Here is a 10,377-nt window from a genome sequence, read left to right as displayed (position 1 = left end):
ACGTTGTTCGTGTGGTCCATCTCGCGCCCTCCCGACTGCGGGGCTGATCCGGCCGTTGCGCGCACGTTGTTCATGTGCTCGTGCGACATGCTCTAGCGGTGCGACACGCGATCTAGTCGACGAAATGTCTAAAGTACGGAGGACACAGTTCAAGACCGCGGTTGGGTGCATAGACATTTAGAGTTTTGAAACGGACACGTCCGGTAACTGACTCGACGCATCCCTGGGCGTACAAGGGGCCGAATTAGCCTGGTTGTAGACATGGACGAATCTACTAAGGGCTTTAACAGGCTCAAGCCCCCTCTTCAAAACTGTAAAATTAGTTTTCGATACTAATGCCAAGGTCCAGCACAACCACTTGCAGCCCAGTCCAACACATATTTGCATGACACTCATTTATTTTTAGATTTGCCAATGATGGTAGATGCTCCTAGAGACCTAGACAGCGATAGAAAAAAAGTGAGTGGTAAATTAGACACAATCATGAGGCATCTGAAAAGGCTAAAGACCACTGCCATGAAAGTACTACACTACACGAGCACGGGCGTGCAAGAGACCAAACAGTAGAGAGCAAAGAGCAGACAAGCCAAGCCACACCAACCCCGGTGGCGTTTAGCTAAGCTAAACTAACATCATGGCGTCGCTGCAGCTGCAAGCTGTCGCTGCCGTCCTGGCTCTCGTGGCCGGCGCCGGTGCCGCGCACGGCTTCGAGTTCCACGAGGCCACCGTCGAAGCCATCCAGCTAGGGTTCAGCAACGGGACTCTCACCTCCACGGCGCTCGTCCGGTTCTACCTGGATCAGATCGGCCGCCTCAACCCGCTGCTGCGCGCCGTCATCGAGGTCAACCCGGACGCGCTCCGGCAGGCCCAGCATGCCGACGCCGAGCGCCGCCGCGGCAGCGGCACGGCCACCGGCTCGCTGCTGCGCGGCGTCCCCGTCCTGCTCAAGGACAACATCGCGACCCGTGACGCGCTCAACACCACGGCGGGCTCGCTGGCTCTCCTCGGCTCCGTGGTGAAGCGTGACGCCGGCGTGGCGGCCCGGCTCCGGCGTGCGGGCGCCGTGGTGCTCGGCAAGGCCAGCCTGTCCGAGTGGGCCAATTTCCGCCCGGTCGAAGCCGGGTGGAGCGCCCGCGGCGGCCAGGCGCGGAACCCGTACGTGCTGTCGTCTACCCCGTGCGGGTCGAGCGCCGGGTCCGGCGTGGCCGTGGCGGCCAACATGGCGGCCGTGACGCTCGGCACCGAGACCGACGGCTCCATACTTTGCCCGTCGTCCTTCAACTCGGTTGTCGGCATCAAGCCGACGTTGGGGTTGACCAGCCGGGCCGGCGTCGTCCCCATCACTCCGTTGCAGGACACCGTGGGGTAACCCTTCCTGCTCCTTTCTTCTTCTTGCTGTTGTTTCATATTCATTCAACCTGGAAATCTTGGTGCCGCTCGATGCTTCCTTCTTCTTCTTCTCGCTGTTGTTTCATATTCATCGAACCTGAAAATCTTGGTGCCGCTCGATGCTTCCTTCTTCTTCTTCTTGCTGTTGTTTCATATTCATTCAACCTGAAAACCTTGGTGCCGCTCGATGGAAATAAAACGCAGGCCGATGTGCCGGACGGTGTCGGACGCGGTGCACGTGCTGGATGCCATCGTCGGCCACGACGCGCAAGACGCCGCGGCCACCGGAGCGGCATCCAAGTACATCCCGCACGGCGGGTACACGCAGTTCCTTAATAAAAATGGGCTAAAAGGCAAGAGGATCGGCGTCCCCAATGGCTTCTTCCAAGGATACGACCAGACGCAGTTGAATACGTACAAGCAGCACCTCGCCACAATGAGGTTCGTAGCTAGTCACGGTTTACATTTCACTAGCTGTCCATGGATGAATATATGAATTGATTCTTGATTTTTCTTTTCTTTTTCCAAAGGAAACTTGGAGCAGTGGTGATCGAGAAGCTGGACGTCGCTGCCAATTTGACCGCTCTATTGGTTGAGATTTATTCCAAGGAGGGGATTGCGATGCAGGCAGAGTTCAAACTGAGCATAAACGCGTATTTGGCAGACTTGGTCTACTCCCCGGTCCATTCGCTAGCAGACATCATAGCATTCAACAACAAACATCCTGTGGAGGTAAGTGCACCGAAAAAACCAACTGAATCCATATTTCGTGCTGGATGCCATCCTGTGGGTCAGATAATTTGCCCTGCTTGTGTCCAATGGCAGGTGGTTCACTTCTTGTTATTCAAACAATATACTCCCTCCGCTAAACATATTTTAAAGTATAAATTCACTCATTTTGCTCCATATGTAGTCATTTGTTGGAATCTTTAAAGAGACTTATATTTGGGAATGGGGGGAGTAGATCTAGGTTTGTCAAAAAAAATCTCAAATTTTCTTATAGATTCCTGCTGCATAGAACATGAGGCGATAAAACACCTGAAACATAGGTAGAATAAACACGTCAGTTAATGGAACTTATTCTTTATATAGGCTCTTACAAAATTTATTTACATGTTGGTGCAGGAGAGGCTGAAAGATTTCGGGCAGCCTGATCTTATCGCTGCCCAAAGCACAAATGGCATTGGGCCCGTAGAGAGAGCCGCAATCCGTCGCCTGAAGGAGCTGAACGCGAATGGGCTAGAGAAGCTAATGATGGAGCACCAATTGGACGCGATCGTGGCGCCTAACAGCGATATTTCCAGCCTTCTCGCCATCAGCGGCCACCCTGGCATCGTTGTGCCGGCGGGGTACGACGAGAAGGGGTTCCCCTTCGGGATATGCTTCGGTGGGCTGCAGGGGTATGAGCCGAGGCTGATCGAGATGGCCTATTCTTTCGAGCAGGCTACCAAAGTGAGGAGGCCACCCATGTTCAAGCCCTAGCTAGCTGAATATAACTCTTGTGTAGCAACAATGTAACACGACGGCTTAAAAAACGGCTCCACTTACACTTTTCTCGTTACATTTCAAAGAATAAACCCTGGAAGTATTATTTATTGGGTCAGGAAGTAACTCTGAATAGACTAGCAATGTGGCACTAAAGGTGAAAAAACAAGCACCTTCTACAGGTAGCCAACGTTGCCGCAAAAGAAAGCACGCCCAAGAAAGCAATTGTTTTAGAGATCACATGGAACGCCCAAGAACAGGCACTGATTTCTTGTTTTTTTTAATAATTTCGATAAAAGGAGCATCAGCCCCCCAATTTCATTTCATCTGAAATTGACAAGACAACCAGATCCAAAATATGGCTGCTTATTAAAGTTTCTGAGTTTCTGCATAAAGACTGCAACTCTTCTACAAAGAAACAGAAAGCAGTACATCCTACATCAGGCTTCTAAACTATGGCGACGACACTACGTTACATGTATAACGACATCCGCAGCATCATTCATTCATTCTTTGTCCACGGTACCAACTTTATTATCATCTCTTACTCCAATTTCTATGTTACCTAGGGCTGGTATTGGATAAACCTTTCTTGTATTTTGCTTCATTTGCACATATGTACTTTATTTAATTACTGCATGAAAATGCCGTAGAACAATTGTTCTACAGTTCTGGGCTTCAAAAGAAAAAGCAGGGTGGGTGGTGTAGAAGCAAACTATACATACTAGTTAAAGGCACGTGCCATGCACGTGTAAGGATTATTGCGACAAGTTGTATGTTGAGAGGATTTTTTTTATACTTTGAATTGCTTATCACATGTGTCACATGATACGTTGAGAGGGATTGAAGGCATTTTTATTTACTATATAATCAGGTTCTCAGTACTCCCTCCATTCCAAAATATAGTGCGCCCGTGCTTTCTGAGGTCCAACTTTGACCATAAATTTAACCAACGAGACCAACTGCGGTGGGAGAAAAAATTATATAATTAAAAACTTCTTTCGAATACTAATTCACTGATATAATTTTACTCCCGCCGCAATCGGTTTTGGTAGTTAAATTTACGATCAAAGTTGAAGCACGGGGATAGAGGAAGCACTATATTGTGGAATGGAGGGAGTATTTATTAACTTATATTTTTCATGTAAATGTCACAAACATGCATGCATACAGTGATTAATCTGTCTAATCGAGTAGATGCTTGCCTAAAAAAATATTGGTGAGAACAATGGGAAAGCTGGGCAATAATGTTTGTAAAATGAATTCATAAGAGAAAGTAGAAAAATAGAGAGGCCGAGGGTCATTTTTTTTAAGTGTCAAAGCAGCCTTTGGGCTCTCAGGCACCCGTGGGGTGTTCTCTAGCATAGCAAAAGGTTTCAAAAAAATGATACTAAGATTTGCATGTCGTACAAAACAAAAAGCAGAGGACCTCAATAAATGTTAATTCAAATCAATAGAAACATGCCAGAGTTCTTTTCTTTACACATGCCCTATTTTTGATAAAAAAACCAGTTTAGTAAATAACTAAGAGCTCTTTTACGGTGATTGGCAAGTTACGGCTCGTAATTTCGTGTAACTCCGTCCCTGATTTTTTCTAACAGTCGGATCAAAGAAATCATTTAAAGGTTTTTTTGTGTGTGAAAAGGGTAGAGTAGTAAATTAGCAGGTCAATCCAGTCGCTAGTCAATCCCTCGCACAACCTTCCTCGTTCTCAGTTTATTAGCTTCCTCAATCCCCTCGCACAGCCGCCGCCGCCGACCCTCCCCTCGACCGTGGCGACGCTGGCGTCCCTCCTGTCGGTCGTGCCGCCGTCGCCTCAGACCGTCGCACAGCCGCAACCCCCTATACTTTTTCTCGCCCCTTCCCTAATCCAGTTCCCGTCCAAAGCCGCCGCCGCAAACTAGGGATCCCGCCGGACCTCGCCGCCGCCACAATCAAGGGATCACGCCGGCCCTCGCCGCCGCTGCAATCAAGGGATCCCGCCGGACTGCCGCCAGGTTTCTGGCCCGCCGCCAGGAGCCGCAGGAACTGCAAGCCATCAGGTGCGGCGCGCCGAGCCCGCTGAAGCCTCCTCTGCCCCACCGCCCCCTGCAGCGCATCCCTCCGTCGAGCATCCGGTCATACCGAGCAACGCCGCGGACCAGTCCGTAGGCAGGTAGCCACCACTCCTGCCTTCCTCCACCCACTTCCTTGACCCCCTCCCATTACCTTCCCATAACACTAGATCGAGAAGATTGTTGTTAATTCCACGGTTAGAATGCAGTGAATGTAACGTCAGCTGCACTCAAGGTGAAAATGATACTGTACTAGCTAAACATTTTGCTGGCTTCTCTGAATATTTTGCATCTTTGTCTAGCTGGTTGTTTTGCAAATGGGAGTATAATTTTCTTCCAGGATGGTGTTCCTTCCTTTAGCTGCAAATTTAAACTGTAGCCAATTGCTATGCAACCTAGGCTTTGAGCCAGATTATATTTAGTCAGTCTCGTTAGGGCAACAATCATGAAGTAAAAAGCAACTAGATATTGTTGTTCACAATTTATTCAATGCAATATTCATGTGAAGGCACCAAAACACAAATTTAACGACCCCCCCCCCCCCCCCCCCCCCAAAAAAATTTCCTGGTTCTGCAGTTAGGCAATTACCACATGTTTTCCTGCAGTGAAGCATCTGCTGTTATGATATGCAGGCATGATTACCAGAGGGTGGCTACCATTGTTTGTAGGAACCATGGCCTTAGTCAGAGTAGTTCAGGATGATGGGGGCTGAATCTGTATTTAGTTTGTTTTTGTTTTGCACATCGGTAGGCAAAGCCTAGTGTTTGTTTGGCTTCGGTCATGTCCTTGGTTACAGTAGCGTTGAATCTGCAAGTTAAAGATCAGACATTTACTAAAACTGAGCCAAGGAAATTTGGATTTCATAGTTACAGTAGCAGGAAATGGTCATATTATGACTGAAATATATTAAAAATGTCTATTTAGTTCTGTTTTCAGATATAACCTTGTAAGTAGAAACATGCATAACTCAAGTAAACCATACATCTAGGTAAGTTTGCACAGGTAGCAATGTTAAGTCTTACTACGAACCTAGCAATAAAAATGATGAAGCTCCTGTCAATTTTTTGAATAGCTAGCTTGAGACAATATTCTCATCTTCTCTAATAGAAATGACAGAGCTCCTGTCAATATTTGGAAAAAAGTTGCTTTTCAGACTCATCTATCGCAGACAAAATGAAGACTTGAATGGTAGTGAGAGAGCTGCAATTATTTTACTTTGTATCTTGGCTTACATGCTTGTTCTTCCGTAATGCAGTGAATATGTAAATGTGTACTAAACAATTGAGTTTTGCTGTGTTGAGCATACATGCTTGTTGTTCATTCCTTATCCCCTGTATGCAGGATCTATCTGGCTGACCTCATTTGAGATGCGGCTTAAGTATTCCCACTGCGCGGGTTTGCACATATGATACATAGGTATTGTGAAATTTCGCAGTTGTTTTCAGTTTTCTGCAATGTTGATTTGAAAAGCTCCGATGTTCTGTTTATGTATGCTAGACTTAAGAAAGAATTTCATAGTCACATTTGACATATTTAGATCAAGTTTATCCCTCCGATTATGTTACATTCAACTCTTCCTCTCTCCAGTGAATAATTTTTGACATATCTTAACAAGACTTGTTTGTCATCTTTTAGCTAGTCTGATGAGATTTTGGTACCTGTACATTCCTTGTACCAACTTAGGCAAATAATAATTTATTTGTTTTTGTGACAGTTGGTTGAGCACATCTTCTAGCCTCTTGTGAATACATCTGGGACAACGCTTCACATCAGTCAAGTATATACTACTTCCGTTTCGAGTGAAATCCTCTCCCATAGCCCCTGCCCCAGATGAAGTGAGCTATATATGTATATGATGATCCTCCTTTCCTAAAAGTGAGATTGCCATATGTAGTTCAGAATTGACCTAGCATGCTTAATTTACACAACATCTAAATCATGAGCTTACGAAGCTGCTGTTTTGGAGTTGTGTGCCGCAATATGAGTAGTAAATTTGTGAACCTGCTATGTAATGTTCAGGTTCCAGCAAGGAAATTTGTGTGCCGCTATCCTGAACCTCCTCTGCTTTCTCCAACGCCAGGAACTGCTAACCGTTGCGGCACGCCGAGCCGGCCGACATCTCCCTGCCCCACCGCTCACTGCAGCGCCTCCCTCCGCCAAGCAGCCGGCGACGCCGAGCAACGCCGGCGAGCACTCCGTGGACAGGTACCTTTTCCACTACATCACTTAGTTTAAGTTTTTATCTTTAGAACAAGAGAACAAAACATAGACTAACCTAAACAAAATAAGCCATGATGGAACTTCTGAAACTCTGAACCTTTTATGTTGAGAGGAATATGTGAGTAGGGAAATTCTTTTACTTCTGGTGTATAATTGAGACCAATTGTTAATTTGCATGTGATATGCAGGAAGATATGGCCAATATAAGTGCTGAGTGTATGGCTGAGTACGACGACATTGTCAGCAGGATGTTTGATAGCGAGGAAGAGGGTTTTGAGTTCTATAACAAGTATGCTCTTGAGAAAGGCTTTAGTGTGAGGAAAGGATATGTTGAGTGGGATGAAGCGAACGAGAAGATAATTCTGAGGAAACTTGTCTGTAGTCGTGAAGGTTGCCGTGAAGAGAAGCACATGAAGAGGAAGAGAGAAGATAGGAAGAGGAAGCCACGGAATATCACTCGTGTAGGGTGTAAAGCGAAATTTGTCATTGCAAGAGTCGCGAAAACAGGGCGTTGGTTTGTGAAGGATTTCATCGATGAACACAACCATCCTTTGGCCCCATGAGACCTTGCTTGCTTTTTGCGTTCCCACAGAAGAATCAGTGACGAGCAGAAAGCGGACATTATAGAGATGCAAAGTGTTGGAATCCGGAAACACAAAATCATGGATGTGTTGTGCATGCAGTCCGGTGGATATGACCATGTTGGATGCATGCTGAGGGACATCTATAACTTCTGTCATCGCTACAAGCAGGAAACAGTCGCTGCCGGTGATGCTCAGACGGTGATCCGTCACATGATGGCGCGGCAAGAGAGAGACCCAGATTATTTCTTCAAATACTTGGTTGATAAAGATGGGCATCTGAAGGGATTGTTCTGGTCCGATACTCAATCCCGCCTTGACTATGAGGCTTTCGGCGATGTTGTGGTTTTTGATAGCACATACAGGACCAATAAGTACAATCTGCCATTTGTTCCATTTGTCGGGTTGAATCACCACCGTAGCACAGTTATCTTTGGATGCGGGATAATTTCTCATGAAACTAACGAGGCGTACGAGTGGATGTTGCGGACATTTTCTGAAGCCATGTCACAGAAGCATCCGATATCTGTAATCACTGACGGGGACCTTGCAATGCAAAGAGCGATCAGGATGGTGTGGCCTGACTCATACCACAGGCTGTGCGTATGGCACATTCAGCAGAACATCGTACGCCATCTGCATGATGATGAGGTTAGGGAAGAATTCAGATCTTTCATATATGACTCGTCTTCTATTGAAGAGCATGAGAGAAAATGGATAGAGTTCTTACGAAGGAATGAAGTGACAAGTGAGGAGTCATGGTTGCATCAGATGTATCAGATGAGGAAGTTGTGGTGTGCTCCATACCTGGTGGGGCGCTGTTTCTTAGGATTGAGCAGCAATCAGCGGAGTGAGAGCCTAAAATCCGTGCTACATACACATCTTGAGGGTAAGATGACCTTGTTTAATATTTTAGAGCACTATGAGCGTTGCCTTTCGGGGCGACGCTTGAACGAGGCGATCCTAGACATCGTGGCCTTGCAGTCCATTCCATTTACAGACGCTGATGCTTCAAGTCTCGAGAAACATGCTGCCCAGGTTTTCACGCCTTGTATGTTTCAGTTGGTCAGATGGAGCATAAATGTTGTCAGCAAATGTGTTATCAGCGAGATACTAGATGCATGGGAGTTGACTACATATGTTGTGGCTAAGATCGATAGAAGAGAGAAGAAGTTTGAAGTGCGCTGTGAGATGAAGGAAGGTTCTTTGTATAGGATAAGTTGTTCTTGTCGTAAGCTGGAATGCTTGGGAACACCATGCTCTCACATATTCTACATCTTGGGAATACGTCAAGTGGAAGTGCTGCCTAGGTGTTGTGTTCCCATGAGGTGGACGATGAGTGCGAAGTCTGCATTCCCTCCGACCAGAAAGAGTGAGATGTACGACTATTCGGCAAGCCTTGTGAGGTACCGTGAGTTGCGGAATTTGAGTCACGCAACATGTTTCCGGGCATGTCAATCTAGTGAGGAGTATCAGCGTCTGAAGATGATTCTGAGTGAACAAGATGGCAGCAAGGAATCAAGCCGTGGTCAGGAGGAATGCATTAGGTTTGGTCCGGTGCTACCACAGACGACGGAAATTGATTGTGGAGATTTGGAAAAGGTTCTAGACCTAGTGCATGTGCAAGGCCGAGGTGCACCGAAGAAAAGGTTGCAGGCAAAGATGAAGAAGCAAAGGTCAAAGAGGAAATGTGGCTACTGTGGGGTGGAAGGTCATGATCGGTGTACATGCAATAAATTGAAAGAGGTGTCAAATATGTCTAACTTTTAATTTTACATCTGATTTACTCATTACTATAGTGCACTAATTATATCTGTTGCTGTGTAGGAAATGATGGCAGCAAACTGTTAGCTACAACTCTCTGTACAAGGCCATTGGCAAAATGGACGTAGCTGCTGAGCCTCAAGAGAGTGATGTTGTGTTGGTGGCGAAGTGGCCCAACCGCCTCTATCCTGTGTGAGCATTACAATGACCATCTGATGGAAATGACCCTCCCAAATGATAACCTGGGAGGTCCTTTGTCCAGAATTAATTGGCCGGTTTATCTGTTTTTGGCAAACCTGCCATTTTAGTGCAAGTTTCACAAATTATGCATGATTTTTAGGTTGTATGTTGCATCACTAGAGTATTTCTAGCGTTACTTCTTTTACATAGAGAAAGCTTTAGTTATTTAAATTGTGATTATATATGCTACCAAAGAGAAATGTGATAGCTTGTTATCTTGTTCTCAATTAAATGTGCTCATAAGAGAGCTTCTTGATCCCAAAGAGAAATGTGATAGCTTGTTATCTTGTTCTCAATTAAATTTGTGTGCCGCTATCCTAAACCTCCTCTGCTTTCTCTGAAACAGGGTTGCCATGTGAAGAAAAAGGATATGTGGGAGCTTTTGGATGGACAAAGGCTCCAGCAAGGAAGAGAAGAGAGCTGCATTTCCTTACTTGCAATTCTAGTAATTATCTTTGTTATAACTTGTAGAGTGTACCCGCAAAAAAACTTGTAGAGTGTGATGGATTAATTGGGATGCTACGTAATCAGAGTACGTACACTATCATATGTATCATGACTGATTACGACCAAGGTGTGCGTTCCATGAACAAGACTCCCATTTATATGTTTATTAATGATATTGTGTTGTGCTTGCTCTACTA

The 10,377-nt window shown here is 45.9% G+C and overlaps 2 protein-coding genes across 2 annotated transcripts; both read left to right on the top strand.

The window, feature by feature from the left end:
- Positions 1 to 497: 497 nt before the first annotated feature.
- LOC125535349 (putative amidase At4g34880) lies at positions 498 to 2,992 on the top strand. Its single transcript, XM_048698401.2, has 4 exons — positions 498 to 1,365; positions 1,594 to 1,830; positions 1,920 to 2,121; positions 2,515 to 2,992. The coding sequence occupies exons 1-4, from the start codon at positions 635 to 637 to the stop codon at positions 2,869 to 2,871; spliced, it is 1,527 nt and encodes a 508-aa protein (XP_048554358.2). The 5' UTR covers positions 498 to 634; the 3' UTR covers positions 2,872 to 2,992.
- Positions 2,993 to 6,809: 3,817 nt separating this feature from the next.
- On the top strand, positions 6,810 to 10,377 carry LOC125535350 (protein FAR1-RELATED SEQUENCE 5). Its single transcript, XM_087542942.1, is given in 4 exon segments — positions 6,810 to 7,133; positions 7,337 to 9,475; positions 9,557 to 9,685; positions 10,080 to 10,377. Coding segments are annotated over 3 exon segments (2,430 nt in total). The 5' UTR covers positions 6,810 to 6,866; the 3' UTR covers positions 9,581 to 9,685; positions 10,080 to 10,377.

Source organism: Triticum urartu, chromosome 2A (assembly GCF_056163025.1).
Source record: "Triticum urartu cultivar PI428250 chromosome 2A, HENAU_Tu73, whole genome shotgun sequence".
Classification (NCBI taxonomy): Eukaryota; Viridiplantae; Streptophyta; class Magnoliopsida; order Poales; family Poaceae; genus Triticum; species Triticum urartu.
This window is presented reverse-complemented; position numbering and strand designations above follow the sequence as displayed.